General features: G+C 38.2%; 1 protein-coding gene across 1 annotated transcript in view; it reads left to right on the forward strand.

Annotated features, from left to right (window-relative positions):
- Positions 1-27,426, forward strand: part of RNF17 (ring finger protein 17) — a 57,169-nt gene that overhangs the window by 11,721 nt on the left and 18,022 nt on the right. Inside the window, exons 8-26 of the mRNA XM_080376082.1 lie at positions 134-305; positions 1,386-1,462; positions 3,711-3,785; positions 4,977-5,251; positions 8,936-9,097; positions 10,001-10,190; positions 10,634-10,799; positions 12,130-12,320; positions 13,186-13,396; positions 13,738-13,939; positions 14,642-14,757; positions 17,117-17,237; positions 17,964-18,078; positions 21,319-21,537; positions 22,485-22,635; positions 23,761-23,879; positions 24,637-24,727; positions 25,557-25,721; positions 25,865-26,297. Of these exons, the coding sequence (XP_080232208.1) occupies positions 134-305; positions 1,386-1,462; positions 3,711-3,785; positions 4,977-5,251; positions 8,936-9,097; positions 10,001-10,190; positions 10,634-10,799; positions 12,130-12,320; positions 13,186-13,396; positions 13,738-13,939; positions 14,642-14,757; positions 17,117-17,237; positions 17,964-18,078; positions 21,319-21,537; positions 22,485-22,635; positions 23,761-23,879; positions 24,637-24,727; positions 25,557-25,721; positions 25,865-26,297 (3,251 nt within the window). The remainder of the gene's footprint in view (positions 1-133; positions 306-1,385; positions 1,463-3,710; positions 3,786-4,976; positions 5,252-8,935; positions 9,098-10,000; positions 10,191-10,633; positions 10,800-12,129; positions 12,321-13,185; positions 13,397-13,737; positions 13,940-14,641; positions 14,758-17,116; positions 17,238-17,963; positions 18,079-21,318; positions 21,538-22,484; positions 22,636-23,760; positions 23,880-24,636; positions 24,728-25,556; positions 25,722-25,864; positions 26,298-27,426) is intronic.

The raw sequence follows: 27,426 nt of genomic DNA on the forward strand, positions 1-27,426 counted from the left end.
AAAATGATATTTCTGTGTGATATGTATCCACTTTGTGTTGTGGTATAACTGGTAATTGTGTGTTATAGTTGAAGTTTGAATCTGTATGGCTGAGTGCTTATTAAACTCTGAAAAGTAGTATTTTTTAATACAGGAAAAAAAGATTGCATGCAGAATTAGTGAAGACCATCAGCTCCTACAGCACTGATATTGCAAAAGCTAAGGAAGTAATTGAAAAGAAGAAAAAGTGCCTGACTGGTGCGATCAGGGTTGCAAAGGAATTAGAACTTACACGTTCTGTAAGAACCTGTTATGATCTTGCACAGGTAGTTACATTCTTGCACTGTGAAATAATTCATTTTTAATGAATATATTCCAATTTGGGTTAAAAGTTTTTTGATCTGTCTTTGGGATTTTTGCAGTAATTTAGTCTTACTGTGTGTGCGCACACACACACACAGAGGCATAGTCTTGGTCATAGAAACCCACAGCGTAGCAGATAGTGTGGGTTTCTATCAGACCAAAGGTCCATCCTGTGAAGTCTCCCGTCTGACTACAGAAAGGAAAAGATGCTTGGAAGGAAGAATTGAAGAACCTGGGCATTTAGTGTGTTAGGAAGTTGAACGTTAAGGATTTTATAATCCGTGGGATACATCAGGGTCAGTACACATTACCTCATTCTATCATAAGCTTTTGAACACTTCCTTGAATGTCTTTGCAATGCTTGTGGCAGTGTGTATATGAGTGTACATATGTACATTATATGTATGTATTCATACGTAGTGGCAGTGAGTTCTCATTTTAATACTTAAAATGAGGTGTATATAAAATAGCTTCCTTTGTTCTAAATGTGCTACCCAGTTACTCAATTTGGAGCCTTTGTGGTCCTTGTGTTGAGAAAAACAATGAATACCTGGTCTTGTCATTCTTGAAAGTAGTGTAATTTTTAGACTGTCATGTTCCCTGCTTCCAGTTGTCACTTTCTGTATGAAGAAACTTGGTCTTTCTCATCTGACCCAGAAAAGAAGCCTGATCACTTGTTTTTTTCTGTCATTTGCTTCCATCTTGTCCAGTGTGGCTTTTGGGAGCTGGCACTCATCACAGTCCTCCTATAGGTTTACCTTCTTACTTAAGTCACCTTCTCGGTAGTTGTTCATATAAAAGGAAAATCTGACTCCTGCTTCTGTTTACAGGCTAACATTACAAAATCCCCAACCATTAGGTCTTCTCAATTATGTCTTCTTACATTGCTAGTTGGCTGTTGGCTGTTAATGAGTAAACTCTTGGGGGTTTTCTGTAAAATTAGAGATGTTATACTCTTGGCTTTGTCATGTTGTAGATAATAGGTATCTGTATAATCTGCTTTTTTGTATAATGGAAGCTAAGAATTTACTTCTTAATTTCAGGTTATTTGTAATTTAAAGTTGCCAGTTGAGGCTGAGCTTTCAAGAGTGAATAGTTGGAAGGAAAAAATTCCTCCAAGGTAAATGACTGGAGTGGGAGGTATATTGGGAGGTAAATGGTTGCACTGGGTATCTTAATTACAAAAACGGTTCTTACAGCAGTTAAATAGCAGAAGTTGAGCTGCTTTACTTGCATTTTAGTGAAAAACTGCTAGTTCAGATGTATGCAAACCCATCGCTAACTGCAGAGTAGCCTTCACCTGAGGAAGAAATTCTTGACAGACTTCTGCCACTTTTACTGTCCTTCCAAGTAGAAATAAATTGGGGAATAGTGGCTTAATTACTTACTAAAAAATGAACCTGTTTCTCACCTTCAGGAAAGACTTAAATGCTTTTTGGGGCAGTGATGTTTAAGAAGTAATTTGTGGAAAATCACAGTTACCATGTTGCCCTCATTGAAAGTGACAAATAAGCTTTCTGTACCAGAAATAAGCAAGAAAATATTGTGGCTGTGGTACAGCTGACCCTATATGCAGCTTGATCATAAGGCTGGTCAGCATGCTGTAATCCTAGTGTATAGAAGCCAAATTCAGGAATGGTGGAGTGACAGAACAAAGATGGTGTTAGGCTGGAACATCTTGGAGATCCCATTATATTTTAGAACACGTCACCACCCTGGGGGATAGAGTGGTTTGTGCCAGTCAGAATCTGATGACACACGAGGAATGAAGCTCAGAGTTGATTACTTCCATGCGAAGTGTGAAAAATTATCATGAAGTCATAGAATCATTTAGCTTGGAAAAGATGTGGAAGATCATGGAGCCCAACCACCAACCTAATGCTACCACGTCCACCACGAAATCGTGTCCCTAAGCACCATCTTTACAAGTCCTTTAAATTACAGAATCACAGAACTGTTTCAATTGGAAGGGATTTTTAAAGGTCATCTAGTCCAACCCTCCTGCAATAAGCAGGGACAGTTGCTACTAGATCAGGTTGCTCAGAGGCCCATGCAACCTGACCCTGAATGTTTCCAGGGATGGGACATCCACCACCTCTCTGGGCAATGTGTTCCAGTCTTTTTCCCACTCTCATCATAACTGTTTTTTTCCTTGTATTCATGTGAACCTGTCCTCTTAGTTTAAAACCATTACCCCTTGTCCTACTGCAGCAGGCCCTATTATGTCTGTTTCCATCCTGTAACACCCCCCACTTCAAGTACTAAAAGACTACAGTAAGGCCCCAACTATCTTGGCCAGATGCCTTCAGGGATGGTGATTCAATCACTTCCCTGGGCAGCCTGTTCCAATACTTGACAAAAACTACAATTCCTCCTGTCATCTGTTAGTTGAGTCATTAGAATATGGATAAAGGAATCTTTAAAATCATCATTTACAGAACTTGGTGACTAGCTAGGTAGGGCCTATTTTGAAGATAGTATAAGTAGTGAATGAACATTTCAGAGAAGCCAATTGAAATGCACAATGCCAAACTCTCCTAACCCAGAAGAAAGCTAAAACATGACAAAATCAAATTTGTTTACTTTGGGAGACCTTTTAAGAACTTGAACAAAAGATGGCAGGGGAAGGAGATCTGGTGAAGGATGAGCATAAAGGTGCTGGTACCACTCCAGAATAACAGCAAAGGTGAAAAAAAAATCCCATCTAGGAGGCGCATAGTAGTTGAGGCACATTCTGTAGATGTAAAATAGAATAGAAAGGAGAGTAGATATGTCCTTGAAGGGGCAGGGGGAAGAAGGGAAGAATGAAAGATGGGCTGTTTAATACTGCTTACACTTCAGTTTTCACAAATTGTTCATTATAACTGGCAGCAAAGCGAAGAATTTGATTGCATGAAGTTATGTTTACTGTTAAGCCTAGATGTAGAAGTACTTAAAAGATTTTGCTGGCTTTCATTGGTAAAAGAAACAGGTGCTTATTAGTGTAACAATAAGCGGAACAAAAAAAATACGCGTTTTGGACTTCAGTTAAGGTTTTCTCTTCAGGAGCGTTGGAGAATTCTTTTTCTCTGTGCAGAATAATTTAGTGAAGTAAACTGGGTATAGGTGTGAAAATTTGGTAACCGAATTTGGAGTATTTAATCCGTGCATGAGGAAGCAAAAGGCAAGAGAGTTCTTAAGTATGAGTGTGAAGATAACTGAGCAACCAAATCTGTTAACAGGAGTGGAAGACTGAAACTGGGGTAAGATAATCTCGTATTTGGCCCCTCCATGAAAACTTGTGCTGAAAAATATCATACATCGTAAACTGTCAAGAATGATTTCAGTATTTGTGTCATTTTCTGTCATGTTTTTTCATTTCTCTTGAGATTATTCCTAAACATGGATGAAATTACATCTTTACTAAAAAATTTGGGCAAGATTGAATGGGGAGCAACAGGGCAGTAAGTATATTATTTTATAAAGATAGATACGGTAAGTTACCTGTTCTTCTAATGGCTAAATATTCATTGGAGATCAAAAAACTTAAAAAAAAAACTTAAAAAAAAAACTTAATGTGCTTATAGGTTTCTAAGAGTATAGTGAAAGAAAACAAAACTTCAGATCCTGGTATTTCAGTCAGCATTCCAGTTATTCCAGTTAGTGTTTCAGTTCTAACATTTCAGTTTTAGTTGTATTTCACTGTATCACCTAAGTAATTAAGATTTTTTTATACTGTGTACTTTTCAGCTTTGACTGGCATATAATGTTATAGTCATGGAATCATAGAATTATTTAGGTTGGAAAAGGCCTTTAAGATCATCAAGTCCAACCATAAACCTAACACTGCCAAATCCACTGCTAAACTATATCCCTAAGGACCACATCTGCATATTCATAGTACACTTAATAGAGATGTTTATCATAATAGTATATGAAAATTGTATCATGTCAGTGTAAATAAATCTTTAAAATCAATAGCAAATACTGAAATTTATAGTATTTCCACTTTACAGTCGTAAGTACTGATTGCGTCAAATGCTGAAAAATTACTTAAAATTAACTTGAACCAGGAAAAAATTACTATTTTTAAAATTACAATTGCTTTTATTTTATTAGTCCCCCTTAATTATTTTTCCCTGCAGTCTTTGACAAAAACTTGAGAAAATGGAATGGAGTTGCTGTTAGCCCCTTTAAAGTTAGCACTGGTTATGTTTAAAAAGGCATATTGCATACTGTAATATTTTAAAATCCTGCAGGTTACAGGGGAGAGTAACTGTTAGTGCAAAAGCATCTGACATGCCTTTTGATTTTAACATGAACTATCTGTGGCATTATTAACAGGTTTTTTTCAAATACTTTGTATTTACCTGTGGTCTGTTTGCTCATTTAAGCAGCGGTAGCTCTTGTACCGAGTTGTGTCCAAGAATGTATGCCATGTCTATGCTAGTCTTTTTTTAGGTTTCAGAAATCATGTTAATGTTTTTGTTGTTATGGTATTCAAAAACTTAACATATTTTTTTTAACCAGCTGTTAGGAGGTGTTTTCTTTACATAGTGGTATGTTCTTAATTAAACCTGTGCTTTGAATTGTGCTTTTCTGAGAACAGACTGGATTATATTAATGTCTCCAAATAAATGTTTTCCTAAATACAGTGAAGATACTGGACAATGCACTCTTATCCTTGATGGCAAAGAAGAAATGCCAAGCTGTGATACTCAGTCATCAGTAGAGAATATGTTTCCAGCACTTAGCAGAGAAAGTAAAATAAAGTCTCTTGCATATAAACTTGATGCTCACAAAGAAATGAAAAATGTTCAAGTACAAGAAACGTGTCCTATGATAAGTCATCAGAGTATTCCTGCTCTACCCAAGTCTCCATCCAGTCCTGATGTCATAATAGAAGAAATATATGACGACGACGTGGCATGTAAGTTTCTAATATCTGATGATTTCAATGTTCCATTGTCAAGCCTGATGTTATTTGTGTTTTGTATTAATGTTGTGTGTTTGTAGTTCTGCTCAGCTCATATGACTTCTTTTTGCCTTACCTTCATTTGAGCTAGCATTGTTTCTTTTTTCCCCTCCTTCAGCTTAGCTTAGTGAAAATTTTCTCAAAAGTTCTCTCGAAGGGTCCTGAGTTCCTCTGTCTGCCTGGATGATTCTTTTTGGCTCTTAGTTATTACAGTCCCTTTCAGAGTTTCTGATATTGGCTCCTGGAGAATGCTTTTCTGGCAGTTCAGTGGGCTTCCTGAATCTGTCTCCCTACTGACAGTAGCAGTTAGCTTCCTCAGCTTTGCAGGTTTTCCCTGGATTGTATTAGTAAGAGTGTAGCTAACAGTCCAGGAAGTGATCCTTCCCCTCTGTTAGGCTCTTGTGAGACTGAAGCTGGAGTACTGCATCCAGTGTTGGACCCTGCAGTACTGAAAGTCACTACCCTACTGGAGCGAGTCCAGCAGGGCCTACCAAGCTGCTGTCCAAGAGGTGCTCAAGGACAGGGCTGAAGGCATTAGGAGCAAGTTGGAACATGGAAAATCCAGTTAGATAATAGGGGGGAAATAGACAGATGCTTCCCACAGTATAATTCAGAGTGTCTGTGTGCACAACATACCTAGAAAATGCATATGATTAGTAATGCTTGGGGAGGATGAGGGACAGAGTAGGGGGTGATATGTGAGTCTGGCTCCATCCTCTTGACACTTGCCCTTAAGATATTTGTAGACATTGATGAGATCCCCTCTCAGTCTTCTCTTCTCTAGGCTAAACAGGCCCAGCACACTCTCAGTCTTTCCTCACAAGGGAGATGCTCCAGTCCCCTCATCAGCTTTGTAGCCCTCTGCCAGACCCTCTCTGGTAGTTCCTTGTCTTTCTTGAACTGGCAAGCCCAGAATCGGACACAGCACTCTAGATGCAGCCTCACCAGGGCAGAGTAGAGGGGAGGATCACCTACCTCCGCCTGCTGGCCGCACTTCTGCTGAGGCACCCCAGGATCCCATTGGCCTTCTTGGCCACAAGGGCACACTGCTGGTTCATGGGCAGCTTACTGTCCACCAGAACTCCCTGGTCCTTTTCCACAGAGTTGCCTTCTAGCAGGTCAACCCCTTGCCTGTCCTGGTGCATGGGGTTGTTCCCCCCGAGGCACAGGACCCTACACTTGCCTTTGTTGAACTCCATGAGGTTCCTCCCCGCCCAGCTCTTCAGCCTGTCCAGGTCTCACTGAATGGCAGCGGAACCTTCTGGTGCATCAGCCACTCCTCCCAGTTTTGTATCATCAGCAACCTTGCTGAGGGTGCACTGTCCCTTCATCCAGGTCACTGACGTATAGGTTGAACAAGACTGGACCCAGTACTAACCCCTGGGGAACACCGCTGGCTACAGGCCTCCAGCGAGACTCTGTGCTGTTGTTCACAACTCTCTGAGCTCTGCCATTCAGCCAGTTCACAATCCACCTCACTGTCCACTCACCTAAGCCACACTTCCTGAGCTTACCTATGAGGATGTTACAGGAGACTTGTCAAAAGCCTTGCTGAGGTCAAGATAGGCAGTGTCCACTGCTCTTCCCTTGTGAACCCAGCCAGTCATTCCATCATAGAAGGCTACCGGGTTAGTCAGGCATGATTTTGCCTTGATGAATCCATGATGGCTACTTCTGATAACCTTTTCTGCCACATGCTTCGAGATCACCTACAGGATGAGCGGTTCCACGACCTTTCCAGAGATGGTAGCAAGTCTGACGGGCCTGTAGTTTCCTGAGTCATCCTTCTTGCCCTTTTTGAAGACTGGAGTAACTTTGGCTTTTCTCCAGACCTTGGGCACCTCTCCTGTTCTCCATGACCTTTCAAAAATGATGGAGAGTGGCTTGGCAGTAAGATCTGCCAGCCCCTCAGCACTTGGGGGGTGCATCCCATCAGGGCCCATGGATTTGTGGCTGTTAGGTTTGCTTAAGTGGTCTCTAACATGATCCTCCTTGACCTAGGGAAAGTCTTCCTTTTTCCAGATTTGCTCTCTTGCCTTCAGGGTCTGGGAAACCTGAGGGCCATCCTTGGCAGTAAAGACTGAACTATAGAAGACGTTCAGTAATTTTGCCTTCTCTGTCATTCATCACCAGGGCACCCACCTCGTTCAGCAGTGGGCCCACATTTTCTCTAGTTATCCTTTTCCTACTGGTGTACTTGAAGAAGCTCTTCTTGTTGTCCTTGACGTCCCTCACTAGGTATAATTCCAGATGGACTTCAGCCTTCCTTATTGCCTCTCTGCATGTTCTGACAACATCCCTATATTCTCCCAAGTGGTCTGGCCCTTTTTCCACATCCCATAAACTTCCTTCTTTTTGTTTTTTGCCAGAATCTCCCTGCTCATCTGTGCAGGCTTCCTGCCCCCTTTGCATGATTTCTTACTCATAGGGATGCATCTATCCTGAGCTTGGAGGAAGTGATGCTTAAGTATTAACCAGTTGTCTTGGACACCCCCCTACATTCTAGAGCCCTGACCCATGGGATTCCTCCCAAGTAGTTCTTTAAAGAGGCCAAAGTTAGCTGTCAAATCCAGGGTTACAATTCTACTTGGTGCCCTGCCTCCTCCATACAGGATCCTGAACTCCACCATCTCATCATCACTGCAGCCAAGGCTGCCCCCAGCTTTCCCTTCTCCAACCAGTCCTTCTTTGTGAGTACAAGATCTAGGAGCACAACTCACTTTGTTGGCTTCTCCACTATCTGTGTCAAAAAGTTATCATCAATGCTCTGTGGAAGCCGCCTGTCCAAGAGTGATCTTGCATTTGTTCTGGGCACTGTATTTCCTAAACTTCCAAGCGCAGTCCTGTGTGCATGCTCAGAATGTTTCAAATGCCAGATTCTTTGTACTGTCTTTTGCCTCTGGTCGGTTGTAGAGATGGACACAGAGATGGCTGTGCCTCCAGTATGCTGCCAATCTGTCAGTCTGCTGTGACCTGATCAGTCACATAGGTGGCATTGGTCTAGATGATGCTGTCCACTCCTTGCAGGGAGTTCTGTGGTATGAAATACTTGTGTAGGAATTGACTTGCTGGGCTTCTAAAACCTTCTGACCCATCCACCATCTTTGGCGAGTAGCTTCAGGAAGAGCAACTTGCATTTTGGATCCCAAATCAAGGGAGGTGCCTGCAGTACAAAGGATTTGGATGCTTAGGAAGTACTTGTCTTATAAAGGGTTATCTCTAGGCTGGCTTTAGGCTGTTCCTTGATCTTCATGCATTAACACTGAATAACTATACAAAAGTGCTTAGCATACCTGTTCTTAAAGATATAATTTGCTTTCTAGAAGCTTCCCATTTCTCTGTTAAATAGAGGGAATACAAACTGAATTACCTACTTAAATTCAGGCTACCGCTTTGTAAGCAGTGAGACAGCCTTTTATTTTGCAGGGTAGCATAAGGGAAGTAATTCAAAAGTGTGGATTTAATCAGAAAGCAAACATGGTAACTAGTTTGAACCAAGTGTGAACAGACTTGTCAGGTTAAAAGCTATCTGAGGTAACGTTATCATGATTAATGTAACACAAACGTAACTGCGTCTCTAATAGTATCTGTTGGAATCACTTGGAGAGTGTTTGATAATCTGTTTTATGTCTTACTCAGGTTCAACAGAAGCAGTGTTTGTAAGCCATGTCATAAATCCATGCCACTTCTATGTTCAGAAATACTCACAGAAGAATGAAGCAAGGATTTTGGAGAAGAAATTGAAAAGATTCTGTTGTAATAAGAGTTCCTATCTCTTGCCTTCAGACGTTTTGGAACTAGGTAAATCATTAACTTTTAAAGGTCTACATTAGCTTAAAATACTATCTTGCAATACGTCTTCCTCAATATAGTATTCTCCCCCCTGCCACACACATAATAAAACAGTCCTTTGTTCTGGAATATACAATTAATCCATTTTGGGAAACATGTACCCATTGATTAGTAAAGTAGACCTATTAAATTATAAACAGAAATAGTAAAAGTAAAAAAGACTCTGCAGTTCTCAACCTCAACAGATGGAGCACTTAGAGTAATCAACAGTTGAAACACCTGGCTGTAAATGTAATGTTTTCCAGAATTAGGTGGTCATTGTTAACTGGTAGTTTTTTCAGTATGCTGATTTTAATGACTAGCCTAGTTCATTCATTACTTCAGTAAATCAGATTTCTCTCATGCAAGAAACATTCCCTTTGAGTGGATAATTATTTTTTTAAAGTTCACTAACTGAGTAGAAACCATTCTGGGAGTAAAAATGAAATACAATAATACATTGCTAAATCATTAACATCCATTTCTAGCTCACATATCGACAATGTTACTCACTTCTAGAAGGTGTTTAGAAAACTGATAAAAAGTATGCAATAGCCCTAAACTTCAGTACATTTTTTTGGCACTTTATTAGGAGGTATAGAAAGTTTGCCAGAAATGACTTCTTAATACAAGCCAAAAACCTCTTAGCCTTACAGACGTTGTGTAAATGATTGTGGGGAGAAAACTTCTGGTGGCTGTCAAGACAAGTTCTTTAATGTCTTTGTTAATTTATTGTAATGGTAGCACTTTTACTACCTGTGTGGAAGATAGGCAACAATGGAACATTATGCAGAAATGTGATAATACTTCCAGTGTAAAATATCTACAAATACTGAATTTAGTCTTACTGGGTTTTTATTTGCTTCCGTATAGGTGCTAGAATTTTTATTAAGAGTAAGGAAACTGGAATGTGGTGTCGTGGGACTATCACAGAACTAATTCCCCAAAAAAATAAAAATCAGAGGAAGCCTTGTGGTCCAGTAAGATACAACGTTTGTGATATTGCACTGCTGGAAGTATTCCTGATTGATTTTGGGAACTCTATAGTTCTGATTTTCTCAGGGTATGTTTACGGAGAGAGGTTTCTGTCTGCAGCTGTTGTCCTTGACTGTTGCTATTCTGCTAAGAAACAAGTCCTCCATTAGCTTCACACAAGCAGACAACCAGATACCCAAATGACGCTAATAACTCAGTATGTATGTATTTCCCACAGGAAAAGTGGCAATGTATGTAAGTACACAAGTGTACAAGCCTTCACATGTTAAAATGCTTAGTTTGGATTTGCATTGCAAAAGAGAATGTGTGAGTCCACAATGTTTTGTTTTTTTTTAAAAAGAAATGCATTTCATTGAGACTTTCTAGTTTTGTTTCAGAGACATGACATTATGCCAATTATTGCAAGAATTACCTTTTTTTTAGGTCTGGGGTTTGGTTTGGGGTTTTTTTTGGTGTTGGGTTATTTTTGCCTTTCTTCTAAGCTAGTACTGCTTTTACTCCCATTGACAGCGATGTTCCTGCTGAAAGGCCTGAACCTGCTACTCTGCAAACTATTAAAACAGGTGACGTAAGTTTTTTCGTACGGAAGCTTGATCAGCATATTGAGGCAGAACTTGCAGCTGTTCCTCCTTTAGCAGTACGGTGTTCATTGAAGGATGTTGTTCCCAAAAATGCAGTAAGTAAAAGCTGTTTGTACTATTTGAGGAGATTTTTTTCTTCCTAAGACATATATTAAATAACTTAAATACATAATTTAACAATGATCTTACTCTAGTATAAACAGAAGGAAACTCGAGAGGAGTACAGGGTATATTTTATTTCTAAGAAAAAGGTAAGTCATCTCTTATAAAAAGATGGGTTGCATTGCTTTCATTGGAAAGGGGAAAAGAGCTTATAGCGTCTGTCTTAAAAAGTGGCTGCATTTACAAATACATATTTCAGGCTTAAATTTCACTACTCTTACTCTAGACATGTTCTTTGTCCAATTTAAAACCAAATTACAGGACTAATACTTCATGGCTGTCTCATAACTTTATGCAAGTAGTAACTTTCAAAAATCATCCAAACAGAGAAGAAATGGATTGAGAATTTTTAAGAGAAACTTCTCAGGGATTGTCCTTTGTTACTTAAAAAATTTCGCCATGTACTGGAAAGTGTTACTTGTTCTCTTTCTGTATGACAACAAATACCTGAATTCCCTTAGGAGGAGGACGTATATGTCAGTGTTACTTTTTTCAGTATTCACTTACTTATTCATTGGCTTGCTTTATTTTTGCCACATTCACGTGGGAATGTACTGTGTCTAATGCAGCTGTGCATTTCTGACAGTATAACTCATGGCTGGTTTGGGATTTTTTTTTTTACCAGTCTGATGTTGTCTGAAATACCTTTAAATAGGAAAGATCTGGAACAATTATTGCAGGTGTGGGTAAAATGCGTTCCTTATACATGCTTTGATTTTTTTCACACCTAAGAGGCACAGATTTGCAGTATCAAATGAGGAATGCATCAACTTGATTGAAGAGAAATAAATTCAGACAGGCTTTTTCAAGAAAGACAAAATGTCAAGAAGAATATTGTGGAGAGGAGGAATGCATAAATTGACAAAAACAAGTTGTACATTTGTATAAAGGCACAAAAAGATAAGAATAAACTTGGAAATTAATTGGAAGAGCAGAAATGTGAGTCATGAGATGAAACATCATATGACAATTTTGGTTTATCTGTCAGAACAATCAGAGGGAATGAAATCTCAAATCTTTAACAGGAACGTGGTGGGAACTGCAGCCCTTAGATCTGACTCAGTTTTATACAGTTAAAAACACTTTAAAATCCATCATAGAATACTGTTCAGAGCTGTCCTGGCTATGGACTAGACAGTCAGTGTGTTCAGTATTTCACCTGATGTGTCTGTGCTCACTTCCTTGCCTTTTTTAATTACTGTTTGTAGTTTTTGTTTTAATATTCTTTGATGTCTTCAGTAACTTTTTCTTTCTTCTTAACAGGGTGAAGGTTGGGGAGAGGAAGCAAAGGCAAAATTTTTAGGAATGGTAAATAATAAAATTGTTTTAATGACCATATTTAGAGAAGAGGATGATGTTCTCATTGTGGATTTGAAAAGAAGTCCATTTGATAAAATGGAGAGTAACATGCCAGTGTCTCTCAAGGATGCATTAGTTTCTTTAGACTTGGCAAGGTATGCGTTTTCCTTTAGTTTATGTTCTTATGCCATAAATGATAACAGCATAATACTTATAAAGTGAAGTTTAGCAAGCACGTTAGTTTTGCAGTGTTTAATACATTGTGTGGGATGTATTCATCTCCAGCAGTATCTGTTGATTCCCTTTTTTCACCTTCACTAACAAGCACTGTGGTATACCCACTTGCACTAGTCAGAGCTTTATTTAGATAATGAACTTTATTTTTATAAAATGGCAAAAATACAAATTTCTGTACAAGTTTGAATAATAAAGGGTTGAAAGTTCTTTTTGCTGCACACAGAGAAAGGTCTTTGTTTATATTTGAGTGTTAACTAGTTACGCTCAGCATCTGTACCGCTCAGGTAATTGCTTTTTCTCATAAGTGAGGAAAAGGAAGTCTAAAAGAAAGTGGTTTTGTCAATGTAGTGGATTCTAGCCTTTTTGGCTTCTTTTTAAGAATTTAAAAGTATGCTACTGCATCCCAAATAACAAAATCTTTTTAGGAGCCAGCTGCCATGTATCATAGAATCATAGAATGGTTTCTATGGGTCGGAAGGGACCTTAAAGATTATCTGGTTCCAACCCTCCTGCCATGAGCAGGGACACCTTCCACCAGACCAGGTCACTCAAAGCCACATCCTCATTCTTCATATGTTACATTTGTGGTGGGAGAAACATGAAAGAGAATTGACTGTACCAACTGCAAAAATGAAGGTTCAAGCTATTCATACAAACATAAATCAAGTTATTTTCATAAGACCATTTTGCATTTTTCATGGGAAATGACATTTGAATATAAAAGGGTTCCTTCTAAGTTAATTTTGACAGAATTTATGAAAAATTTTGTTTTATTTACTTTAGGTTTAGTTCACAGCTTCTCAGTCAGTTAGAAAATAATACCGTCTTGCAGTATAGTCCACCTAAGATTCCACAAGAAAGAGAAGTCTCTGTTGTAGTTTGTCACATTAATAGTCCAAGTGATTTCTATCTCCAGTTGGTAAGTTTAGAAATAAGGTCTATTCAAATAAAACTGAACAGACGTGTTAATGTTGAGGTACTTGTAGTCCATATTAAATAAGCTATAATTTCCATTCACTTCTGTTACTTGTTGAGATTTTTAGGATTCTTAGAATTAATAGATTAATTCCTACAGTCCTAGATTAATTCTAGGAATTCATAGAATTCCAGAAGGTTAACATTTTTTGTCCGTTTTGTTGCATGGTTAATTCCTGTGTTGAGTATGTAGTGTTTTACTGTTTAGAGTGGTGATTAAACAGGACAGTGCTCAACAGTTGTTAGGCTCTTTAATTCACTTTTATGTATTCATAACCATCGTTTAATTTTGGCGGGAAGACTAGGAAGTACAGTACTAGAAAAAATGTCTCTTAAAAGAGAAAAAATGCCATTTAAAAAAAAAAAGAACATCTGGTGGGTGTGTATGTTTTGGTTTTCTTTTTTCAGACAGAGAGTCTGGATTCTTCAGATCTTCCGAAGAAAATTCAGGAGGTATATAAATATGTCTCTGGAAAAAACTTGGAAATTGCCTACCCAGTTGAAGGCCAGGCTTGTATTGCAAAACAGGAAGATGGGAATTGGTACAGAGCACAGATTATAGGTGAAGTATCGATTCTTTCACTCTAATGATAGGTTGCAAAATCAGATGGGGCACCAGATCAGAGCCACACCCTGGATACACATAGTAACAAACAGCTGTTGTTTCTACCAGGCATTCTTATACTAACAGGTTCATGAAGTCAGTGGTACTAATTCATTTTACATTCTTTTGCTATTAATGGAGTGGTTTAGAAACAAAGGGAAGCAGTGTACTTAATTTTCTGTAAGTCACTGAAATACTATTATTTAATTATTTTAAATAATGTTTCATTTGCTATTACAGTTTGAACTACAGACTTGTCTGTTTTAGCCAACCTCAGAATATAACCAGTGTGGTTTAATAGTTCTCCATGGTAATTCTGAAGGGGATGGGGGTGTACTTGTGCTGACCTCTGTGTTACCAGTATGGGTAGTTTAGCATGCCTCTCTGCTTACACATCTACTTGGCAGGTATTTAATATGCCAGTGCCCCATAAGGTGATTAGATGGAAAGGGACCAAAATGCTAACTCCTGTCATTTCAGGAACCTGAAAGAGCTGGTTCTTAAAGAATATAGGTTTTGGATTGAGTTATAGAACATTTGAAAATGTGGCATTTTGTGATTAGACGGTATAAATGTTTATTTTGCTCTGGAATTCTGGTGCATTAACCTGTATCAGATACTCATTTTTTGTTTTAATAACTTGGGTTGTTTTTCTTGAAGGGCTGCCAAGTCGTCAGGAAGTTATGGTAAAATATGTTGACTTTGGCAATGTTGCTAACTTAACTCTTAAAGACATACGCAGAGTGAAAAAGGAGTTTCTGAGCTTTCCAGAAAAGGTAAATCAGTGCTTGCTTGGATTAAATAATCAAAATCAATAGATTGTCTGTAGGTGGAAGGGAAAAGAGAGTTGTTGATGTTCTGAAGTAAATAAAATGTTAAGCAAGTTCCTTTTCACATGCGTTTATGATGTGACTTACTCAGTATATTTTGGGTACACATTGAAAACTCTTTCAGGTTTTTTTTACATCATTCAGTTTTAAATGGAATCAAATGTTACCTTGTAGTGAGGAGGTGTATATACATTGTGGGTGTATGTGTTTAATTCAAATACCTTCTTTTACTCCTTATTAAGCTGAATTAATGTTTACATTCTTTCATTTTCAAATGATAATCTAATAATGATCTTTAAAAAAAATATTTTTTTTTTATGTTATGGTATTTAAGGTTTGCTGTTTTCCTAATTTTAGGTATGGTAGGATTTTCCCCCTTTTTACAAGAAGAAAAACTGAGTGGGAAAGGAAATGGCAAAGTATTTCTGTCAAATAAAAAACGCACAGAAGTAGAAAATAATTCTTTTTCTGAATTCAGCTGTTTATTCAATAGTTCTGGTTGCCAAACAATTATGCTAAACTTTAAAACTTCATATGTTGATAGGAGTGTTTTAACCAGTTGTAGGCACCAGAAGTAGTGATTGTTGTAACTAAGAATGGCCAGCATCTTTTACTAAAAACAGGATTTAATTGTTTATGTTTTGAGCATATATTTCTGGGGAAAGTTTCAGCCAAAATAATCAAGCCTCTTTTGACAGCAAGGGAGAAGGAGGCATTCTGAAAATGGTAAAATGTTCTTGCAGTTCAGTTCACAGTGGCTAATGAATCAGGGTGGTGGGATTCTTGATGTATTTTATCCCATCGTTCCAACTGATTGCTTGTCATTGACCAAATATAAATCCTCAGAAAAATCTATTAAGGGTTTGTCATCTCTTGAGCGCATGCTACTAGGCCCCCTCACTTCGAACATAAAGGAGGAGGGGCTAAAGAGTTACAGATGCCAGTGGGTATATGACCACTCAAGAGTGGTTTAAAAAAATGTGAACCCATAGGTTACACTCCAGTTTCCGAATTCTTATGCCATATATAGGCTACAGTGAAACACTCTGGCAAGGTGTTTGCACTTGAAGTTTCGGTATGAAATAACAAATTCCTGTTGCTGTTAGTTTTAATGCAGGTAATGAAAAGATCAACAGACTTCAGTCTGCTTATGTGTTGCTACAGTTTCAAATCTTCTCTTTTTAAAAAAAATAAGATTTAAGAATTTAAAATTCTTTGAAACGTGAATGAACACAAGATTGCAAAATCAGGTATTCAGAGGGCAAGAGTATCAGAAATTAGGTTGCTTGTGCAGCTTTCTTCTGTTGCATGAAAGCATTGATAAGTGTTCACACATCATCATGTATTGGACTGCCTCAAATGTAAGTTAGTTTTTTAAAAGATTTGAATTAGGCTGTTACAAGAGAAGTTGGACTTTTTTCATCCTGTTAATATAGTTTGCAAGCATTTCAGTGGATTTGGGTGGTGCAGAGATCTTGGCCAAGACTGGAATAAGCAGTGCTTAATGTAGTGTTGGTTTTGTCATCCACAACCCTTTCTTTTAATGGTTATGTAACCTGTCAGTCAGTCTTATTTTCATATTCCCGATGGCCTGTTTCCTAAGAATGTCTGCACAAAACATCGTTTTTTCTATTGCCTTTATTTCCTTTCTCTCCCTTTTCCCTCACCTGTGTTACTCTTTTTTTTTTTTTTTTTTTCAGTGCAATAAATGAGGGGGACATTCACAGTTGATTTAAACTTGAGCCATTAGTGTAGCCACCAAAATTTGCAATAGAGATGATAAAAATTCTTCTAATCAAAGTACTTTATCTTGTCTGATTGCCTGTGTGTGCCTCTTTTCATCTCTCCTAATTAATACATTTCAAAAATCTGGGAGGTATCGTCTGACATGGGTACTGTGGTGTCTCTGTGTTTAGCCCTTCAGACTGCTACAGTGGTATAGTCCTGTTAATCTTAGATGCTTTGAATCTGGGTTATTATATCATAAGCAAAACCGGATGAAGGCTTGCTTTCATTATCACTTCTCTGCAGGAATCTTTCCTGAACTGTGCACCAATCTTATGCCTAACCATGAAGGGAGGCAAGGAGAAGTAAGCTCTATTTTGGCAAGAATGTATCTGAATTTGAGGTTCATGTTCAGCTGCTGGGGGCAGGGATCATCTTAAATTAAATCAAATAATGGTAATGTGGAACCAGAAGCCAAGGTCATGCTGTCCTGCATGAGTGTAAAGCAAAGGCTGTGATTTGGCTGAATTAGATGGTCTTGATATGTGATGGTGGATATGTAATTTGAGTTATTGTTTAGGCCATCAGGTGCAGGCTGGCTTGCATTGAGCCTTATGAAGGGGCAAGTGAGTGGAACAGAGAAGCCAAGGAAAGATTTGAAGAAATGACTGAAGATAAACGTATGCTGTGTTCAATTGTTGGTATGTTACCAGGAGTGTATTAATGTGTATTTAAGTATTATTGACTCAAACTTAGAAGCATGCACTTTCATATTTTAAATTGTATTTCTTTGAAATGCTTCTGTTCATACTTGCCACAGGTAGCCTGGGGTGAGAATATCTAAACATGAACTAATTGGGGGAGACATAACAGATAAAACTTAGGACAGAAGCTCTGTTTATGTCTTTTCCTACAGACCACACCAGCATTAAGTGAGAAAAGTATCCTCGTTCATTCAGATGGGCTTGTTTCCAAAAGTACTAGCTATCCTTGACTCTTCCTGACTTCATTGGTAGCTGAGAGTGTGATCGCTGTTGCTCAGAAACATCACCACCCCCCAAAAAAAATAATTCATATAACACATATATGCCTTAATAGGATTTTTATCAATACCGTTTATTGTTAATATGCAGTTACTGTTCAGCATTGATGGTTGGAACCCACTAATAAATGAAATTAAATTTAGCAGTTGGTTTTTTTGTATAAAAATATTTTGTAATGATTGGTGGGTTTTAAGTTAATTTTAGAGATAAGTGCAAAGCTAAGCATCTATGTATTGTTGATGTTCAGAATTAATTGTTATATAAATCAAATTTAATTTTACCAAATTCTGTCTTTTCATATCATTTCCCGTGCCTGCAAAACCTTAAGTAGTTTTTATACTGTCACTGACTGGCACTAATTATGCTTATATTATTTATTCACAGATAATTTAGATAACATCTTATCTGTTGAGCTCTTTGACGACTGTGCTGTTCATGGAAGAAGTTTTAGTATTAACTGCCATCTAGTTGAAGAAAACCTGGCATCCTACATACCTGGGTGAATACACTGTGCATAACTTAAAGTATTTGGAAATACTGAATCTGTGTAAGAAAATTACTGGCTTTAGTGTGTCACCACCAGTGGCTGGAATTTATCACATTTGTGACAAATCATTACAAATCACATTCATAACTGACATAAGTCGCAGAGTGTAACTACACTTTGCCATAGTTGAATGATGAAAATGACTAAATCTTGAGTAACATAATGTACTGAAATTATAAGGGATTCAAAAGTTGGAGATGAAATGTTTATACCATACTTGTAGTGTGCTTAAGTGCCGAATCTTCCCAAACTGGTTATCATTCCCATTCCCTTGTCGTAAGAAAAGAAGTATCACTTCTGTTTGTTTAACCTGCATCTGAGGTAAGTCATCTCTGTGGAAGCTCTGTTACTAGAAAACAAATACTCAAATAACACAGTGTGACAGGCAGTAGAAGACTTGGGAGGCCTGCTGGGGAAAATGAGGCTGATCGGAAGGTAACACTGCTGCATTCAATTTGTTGGCTTTTTAAAAAGATAATCCATAGGCTGTATTCATTAAAATCAATAATTACTCTTGCATTAATAATTTTTACATACTGATGAGAATAAAAATGTTGTTGAATAGAAAGTTTCTATTCCAAAAGGGAATTCCTGAATTTGCTTTTTTGAGGAGGAAGCAAGCGAGTGGGTTTTCATCTATTAGCTCAGAAATATAACTAAATCCTAGTAAACCTTTGTTTGTACTGGCCACAATTTTTAGTAAGATTTTTGTGAAGTTAGGCAGCTTAATTTAAACCTGAACAACTGAATTGTTTTGTCACTGTCACTAGGGTATTTTGTTGCATTGCAGTGATACTTAGGTGCCTGCTTCTGGCCTGCAAACAAGTGGGTATATTACTTTAATAAACATTCCTACCTAACACTGATAACTTTAACTAATGGGGATTTTTTGGTAACTCTTGCTCCCCCTTCCTTAGTCAGAGTGGGGAAAACAGAAAGGGGAGCAAGAAAACTCATGGGTCAAAACAATGACAGTGAAATTGATTACAAAGTACTGTTGTGAGCAAAACAGACTTAAATTAACTTAACTTATTACTAATTAGCATAAATATTTAATTACTGATTCAGACACTGGGACACAAAAGACAAACTATAGCACCTACCCTCCCCTTTTCCCAGGCTCAGGTTTACTCCAAGCACCTCTGCTTTCCCTTGTACACTCAGATGATAGTCCTTTCAGTGAGGCAGTGAGCAGTGCAGGGGCTTTGGGTCAGGACAGAGCAATTTCTGCCTTTTGCGCCCTCTGTGCTTTTCCTGTGCTCCAGCATGGGCCCTCTACAGGCTTCAGTCCATTCAAGATCATGCCTCTTCTCCCACAAAATACCTTCCTTTCTGATCTTGATGTTCCCTGTATTATTTTTCTTCTGTTCTCTTCTCTCTCCCCCTAGCTTTTTCTGCCCTTAAATTAAAACAGAGATGCCACCAGCTTCACAGAACAGCTCAGCCATGTCCTGTGGACTATCTGTTGCAGAGATGGCTAAAAACAGGCTGTGCCTGCCAGAGGGCAACACCTGGCCTCTTAGAAGTCACCCATGCAGCCCCTCTCCCTGGCTGGCAAGACCTTGCCATTTACACCCAGTGCAACATGTCTTTTAGTTGCAATTATGTTTCCATTGCAGCGGAGGGGTAGTGAGTTGTTTTGAGAGGTCCTGGGGGGTTTGGGGCTCTCTTTGTTTCCAGTGCACATAGGTGTCTAGGTCTTCAGAGCTCGTTTGTCATGCTTTCTTGATTAATTTCCCATTTCTGAATATGGATGTCTGCAAAAGTCAAGAGACTGGTGAGTAATTTAAACCTGCTTTATGTCATTTAGAATCACATTTGAGATGTGATAACTTCTCCATGTTTAATGCTGGTGAGGGATACTAGGCCAGCCCTAAACTAATACAAGACAGTGTAAGCAGGAGAGTACAGTGGTCCATTGAAGCTGGCTTGCTGATGAGCAAACATCAGTAACCTTATTCTTGTGTTGGGACAAGAAGTAGCCCATACAGAATTCCAGGAAGAAATCTCAAAGTCTGAAGTTCATTCCAAATTGATCGTTTTTTCTGGTGGATCTGCAGTGATAATGCTATACTGGAGTTAATAGGAAGGGGGTTGTAAGTCATGTAATAGTATTTATTTCACTTGGAAAAACTCTTCATGGCAGATTGCGTCTGCATTTCATAGTTCAGACTAGTTGTATGTCTAGTAGTAGTTTCATGTCATTCAACAAGTCAGTTGTTTACCGAGCAGTTTCCAAATACCTGCATCAGGAAGGTTTGCATAAATAGTTGTGTGTCTGCATGTAGCGGATGATTCAATACTTAAACACTGTGGAATCTGCTCTCCAACAGAGCAGATTTTTCCTTCACAGGAAGGAAACAGATAGTAGATCTCTGAAAACAGAAGAGAGTTTCTTCGTGGAGGCCCAGAAATGGCCAGCAGTTAAACTGGGGCTTGCTATCTCCTTTAGTCAGTTATGTTTACAAGAAACTGGTTCTTTTGAATTGATCTGTTTTTTCAAGCTGCCATCTCTTAACATCTCTAGCTGGCATGCTTCATGCAGACTTGCACTAAGCTGGGCTGTGGCTCAAAATACATACCAGCCCACTTTTGATTGCTGTTGGGGTTTATTCTATCCAGTCCACACAATTAAAACCAGGTTTTCATCAGGGTATTGCCATGACTATACTTCATTCAGTCCTGTACGTAGGCTCCTAAGTGCCAGCAACAGTTGTGTTGCATTCATGTCCTCAGGGAATGCTAGAAAGGTAAATGTTACTTTACTTCTGAAAGGAGTATTTACACATCATAGAAACTGAATGTTGCAGCTTTTACTCTGAGGTAACATTGCTTTCCAGAAGCATGATGTTAGTAATTTGATGTCTTTTAAGCCAGATAGAGACATTAAGGTTCAGCAGCCCATATGTGTCAGGCTTGCTTTTTTCTGCTGGCAGCCTATATTGCAAAGTGCTTTCATCTGACAGTAGAATGTGCCAAGGATACCTTCTGAAGGAGGATAAAAATATTACTATTGTGACTATTTCAGAAGTAACATTTAGTTTTGTCTTTTGTTGTGGTTTTTTTCTGCTTTTCTTAGTTACTCACTCTTCTTCAGGTTGAATGGTTCCTGTCAAGGTGAACGGAGCTCTATTTCACTTTGTTTAAAATGTGTTTAAACTTTTCGTTCTAATTATGTTTTGTTCTTTACAGGTACACTGAAAGTACTGCTGTAAGGCCCATTGAAATATGGGATGTTCCTCCAGAAATTATTGAAACCTCAGAAGATGATGATCCTATAGAGATGGAACCTGTGTATGAAGGAGATTTCAGACCACTTTGTAAAAAAGAGCTACAAGTGAGAATTAGTCATGTTGTGTCTCCTAGTAAAATTTTCATACAACGGCTGTCATCGGGAAGTATACTGAAAAGGTACTAAAATTCAAAAAACTTTTCTCAAGTTAAGACATTTTTATTACCAGTTGGTGAGGTATGGTTAGAACAGTCTCTGATTAGGGTTGCATTTGGCACTGGGTACTTTTCTGAATGCTTGCTTTGTTGAGGAAAGTATAGGAACAAAAGACAGATTTGCACTGTGTTGTCATTTATTAAATATTTGTGATTCCAAGCTAAGTACATGGTCTAACTCCTATTTCAAATCAGTTTTGATGTAGTAAGTATTGGGGCCTCATAAATGCAACACTGTCCAAAAAGATTAAATCTCTCTGCTTTTTCTTTTCTCCTCCCCATTGCTTCATTAGAAATGTTGTTAAATAATGCCGGTTTTCCAAGTCATAGAACTTCAGTCAAGTTAACTTCTTTCAACAGGATTCTGATATGCTGTTAGGAAAGTTTGAAGGCAATTTCTAGACATAGTGTATCAGCCTACCTTTGGTAGATGTTTAGGTAACATTTAGGTAATAGTGCTGGCTATTTGAAGACAGTTAAATGGAAATGTCATTGCTTAGTGCAGGTTGCTTATTTTCTGCCTCTTCTTCCTTTCATCTTTTTACCTTCCTGCACCTAGCTACCTTGAGTCCTGTTGAATTAGTCATGACCCTAAATGAGTACCATGTTCTGAAGTTGTTGAGAGAAAATAGTGCATCTTTCAAGTAGTGCTATGCAAAACAGTCAGGATCACTCAGATTAATTCCTTTGTTTAAGAAAACATGGTAATTTTACAGAATTTTAATCAGATTGCATGTGTTTTGAAGCTCCATGTCAGTCATGTATTTCTAATATACAATGAAGAAAAATGACAGTGTGTGTTAAACAGTTACTACATCTTTACTGTATACTAGTTAAGCAGTGGTAAACTAAATAAGTTGTGTATTCACTGTATAAAATTTTACCACTTGGAAAGTTTTTTTGAATGTTAGTTTACAGGAGAAGATGGCTACCATCTACAAAGAATCCCAGCCACAGTCTGTGAAGTGGGAGAGTAGTATGCACTGTGCTGTTTATGTACATGATTTGAAACAGTGGCAAAGAGGTCAAATAAGCAGGATTGTCTCTGAAACAAAAGCAAAGGTAAATTGCTTATCATAACAGAGTTCATACTTCTATTTCTTAAGTCTGTAAGCATTAATTTATGAAAATAACATAAAAACTTTGCTTCTTCTGTGTTAATATTTTCTCATACAGTCTTTTGCTTTTGTTGAGAGTTTAAGTGATGTTGTACATTGCTGCAAACTACTGTCTCATCAAAGCTCAGATGCCTTTAGCAGGGAACCTGGTAGTTGAGGAAGGCTCATGAGGTTGACTTTGCATATGTTTACACAACACTGGCACAGATTCCCAAGCTATAGCCTACCAGTTTAGCTTAGATTCCAGAAGCTGTGTTGACCTGTGGGTCACATTAATTCAAACTTAACAGTCCTTGCTAAAAGATGGTGGAGCCAGTTGAACTGGCTACAACACCACCACAGGAATGCATGTAGTCATGCTGTTGCTTGAACCCTAAACTGATGATAATGCACTGTGCCATGTAGATGTAGCATTTTCCATAGTAACTTCTCACACAGTGCTGCTTTAAACCTGCGTTTTGTTACACTCATTTGTAAAGAATAAGGAGCGTCAGAAGAGGCATTTCATGAATAGATAACTACTTGCCTCAAAAGTAAGAGCGTCTTTTTAATATACAGATAATCCAGAACTGGATTACTATTGGTTCTCTCCACTGTCATCAGATTATGCCTGTGGGTCTTGTTAGTAGGAAGTAGGAGTGGAACTTCCTATACTTCTGGTTTGCATCATCTGCTTTCTAAGGCTAAGAGCCCTCAAGCAGCTATTTAACCGTGTCAGAATAGAAAGCAAGGGTTGGAGGGGGGCTCTTTCAGTGTTTCTGGTAAACACACCATCATAACTGAAGCACAGGAAAAAAAAATCTTACTCAAGTAACTGCCTCTGTAAAGCCTCTGTAAAATCCTTAAAGTTCAACCACCTTTGCACATGTTTTTGTCCTCTCACTGCACTGCGGTGGGTGTTTGCATTGTGGGGTGAAGTACTTCAGTGCAGAGGCCATTTGTTGAATCCTGGTAGTGTTTGTTTGAATTTTGTTTACCTAATCAGGCATACTTTGAATTATCATTCCTTACACATAGCACTAAGAGAGGGACTTTTTTTCTATTTCATTATGTTGCTTCTCTGTAACAGGTAATACTTTATGATTCTGGAGCTGAAAGAACAGTGGATATCAGGTGTCTAAGAAAACTTGATGAAGAGATGAAGGCAATTGGGACATTAGCAATAGAATGTTCCTTGACAGATATAAGGTAGCCTTTCCCTTATACTCAGGAGAAGTATTAGAAACTAACAATGACATAACACTGTTAGTACTGATTATCTAAGATTTGGAAGAGGGTTGCTTTTTGGATATAGAAGAAATGGGATGGCAACTGTGATTTATTTTGTAAAGGGTTTTTATTCTGAGGGTTATGCTACATACCTGTAAAGCAGAAACCGTGCTATATAAAGGAGTATTTCTAGGCTGAATTGTAAAATCTGGTGATAAAGGTTTCTCTTATTTCACTGAATGATTTTTTTCGTGGCTCAGAATTGAAGATTAATCAGATCTAGTGAAAATGTACAGGAGGTCTGTCTTCCCTAGACTAGAAAAGAGAGAAAACCAAGGTTTTCTCCCATGCATTTGTTTGTGTGCTGTCTATATTGTGAAGAAAAAAATAATCATGTTTTTAAAACCTATTCCCTGAATGAATGTAAAAAGTCTAATTTGCGGGTGAAGTATGGGTTTTCCTTCATTCTGTTAAGACAGGTGTCATACTTCTGGAACTCTTGATCCTCCTCATTTTGAAGTTTCGGGGTTGATTTTTGAATTCTTCCTGACATACAGATCCAGGCACAAATAACCATTTTTTTTTCTGTTGACTGTAAAGATTGTCTTTTTCTCTGACAGTTCTGGCAGTTTCAAAAAGAAGGTCAAAACTTCAGTTAGAGGAAGGGCTTGTGGCTAAGCTCAGGAGATGGCAACTTCTCTTGTACTAACAGAGGTTATGATTTGTTCCATGTTAGACCAACAGGTGGAAGCATGGAGTGGACAGCAACAGCCTGTGAATGTTTATCATATTACCTAACGGGGGCACAAGTAAAAATACTCATACAGGTTTGTAGACAAAACCAGCAGTATTTGTAAAATTTCTTCCACATTTTATGTTAATTTAATTTTTTTCTTAGTATTTTCACTCTTCAGAAAAGTCCTGAGTGAAGCTTGCTTGGATTGCTGTTTGCTGTAGGGGAAAAGATGCTTTTTCTCTTTTCTGCTTTGCTTTTGTTATTCACTGGAGCATTAGAGCAGTTTGGCTACCCAGTGTGGAAAGAATGCAGTCTTAGATATATTTAGTTACTGAAGAAAAATATTTACATCTTTGGGTTCACTGGATGCTGACAGCTTTTATGGACAGATGAGAAAGATGCTCATATTCTTGATGAGAATGATTTCAGCAGCTACTATGTTTTCAAGCCTAAGAAACTGAAAGAACAAGTCCGGTGTATGAACATCATTAGTAAAAAACCCATCACTGGTAAAACCCCTGGAATTATTATGAGGGTTCAATTTGGCTAGCATCTGTTGGCACCTGCCAGTGAAGTTTTACTGTGTGTCTGGAAATAAAAGCACTAATGAGCAAAATTATTGATGAGTGTATTCAAAACTCCTGCTGGAGGAAAACAAGTGGTTTAGCAGTTCATTCTGATAAAACAGCTAAGGGAAGAAGCAAGGTTTTAGTCTGTTACTTTTTATTAATGTCATGTTTAGAACAGTTAGTAAAATGATGACACGACATGGATTAAATAAATTTTGTGTCTTCTGATGTGGGCATCAGTTGTTCAACAACATCTGATTTGCAGTCAGTATCAATAAAATGAAAAATATGTCTGTAGTTTAGAGGAAGTGCGTACTGTAATATGTTGTCCACCTCTCTCATTTTTTCCAGGAAAGTGATGTGGCCTGTGCATTGCCTGTGAAAATTCTTTGCAAAGATGAAACAGGAGAATTGATTGATATTTCAGAGCACCTTGTTAAAAAGGGTTTGGCTTTTAGGAGCAAAAGGTTTGGATATTTTTCGTTTACATTCTTTCAGACTTTCATATTCACATCATGATAAGCTAATAAGTAAAACACAAATTCGGATTGTCCTCTACAGCTTATGCAGGATCAGAACTCCATCTTCAGTGACCTTACTTGAGTGTAACATTAATTGTATCCGTTGCACTTTTCAGTTCTCTTAAGTTGGTAAATTAGATGCTTGAAAGTACTTTAACAAGTATTTGCCGTGTTTATGTGTGGTTTTTTCACTTGTATTCTATTCTTCTGCACTTTTCAAGTTGTCAGTTAATATGTCGATATGATTTGATTGATTCTGCTAGAACCGATAAAGCTGATGTGGCTTGCTCAGTCTCCAAGGAACATCTTAAAGTATATTTAGAGGAAGAGGACACAAAACTGGATGGTTGTAATTCCAAAACTGCATGTGCAAGAAACAGTGCTGCTCCAGAGGAAGGCGTCGCTGTTTCAGAGAGTGAACAGAAATCACACAAAAACTTCCAATCACCGTGTCATTCAGGAATGAATGAAATATATAAACCTCCTCTTATACCTGAAGTGAAAATTTTTCGAGCTGTAGTAACTTGTGTTGGACATGATGGAACTATTTATATACTACCAAAATCATGTGGTAAGATTACATAGAGGAAAATATGTTTATGTCTGAATCTAATAGCTTTGGTATATCAGAATATACCAAATAAGTGTCCTAGTATACATGTTCTGTATCAGAACACAGTTCTGGAAGATTCCTGTCAGGAGGATTGCTGTCAGGAGGTGATGAGGCCTTTGGCAGGGAGGGTGGAGGACAAGGGGCAGGTGCCGGTGCACACCTTGCTCTGCAGCAGTGGGAGGGGGCTGGCAGCTCTCCAGCAGAGAAAGCCCACCTCCCCAGGAGGAGGCACCCTCCTGAAACCCACCAGAATCCACTCTCCTGTCCCTCCACCTCCCAAGACATCTTAACAACCCCAAGTGCTTGGATGGGCCAGTTACTTGCCTCTTCTTCTCTAGGCAGTGTTGGGTAAAGCAGCACGTGCCTTGTTTTATAACGTTGAGTTAGGTACATTTTACTAATAATGAAGGTACAGTCCTAAAGGTTCTTGGAAGTTAGCCTAGTTCTCAAATATTTCTGGATTTTTTTCCTTTGGAGTGAGCTCAGCACCCTGTTTCCTTGGGCTCTTTATTTGTACTGTCGTAGATTCTGTATCTCTTAGTATTTTATGTTTGTGCTGTTTGAAAGAGGCACATGTTCACCTGACAGATGCAGTGTCAGTCTTCAGTATCATGATAATATATTGTGCTTTAGAGAAATGTTTCCATATAAGAATATTAGTCAATTATTTTTACTCTACGAATACATTTAACTATTAGATCATATCATAAAACTTAAAAATCCAAAGTACAGTAAGGCCACTTGCCCAAGACTATATTCTTCTTGCAGTTGTTGCTGTAGACCCATAGCAGAAGAGGCACTTCTTGACACCTGTTTTGTGTTGTTTCATGGTGTCCTACCACTGTCTCTGGGAATCCGTTGTCTTGTTCATGGAGGGGCTCTTGTATTAGTGTTGCCAAGGTGTCGGTTGCAAAATTTGTAGACCCTTCTTCTCTGAGATGAGAATCCAGAGTTACTAATGGCTTCACAATTGGAAACGCAGTTTGCTTTTTCATTTAAGTAATAACTTGTTTGCGTGTACTAGACATTGAATATACATATTCTGTCAGTGTTGGAAAATACTTTTCAGAGCAGCACATGTATTTCC

Source organism: Falco punctatus, assembly GCF_963210335.1.
Source record: "Falco punctatus genome assembly, chromosome: 2".
Lineage (NCBI taxonomy): Eukaryota > Metazoa > Chordata > Aves > Falconiformes > Falconidae > Falco > Falco punctatus.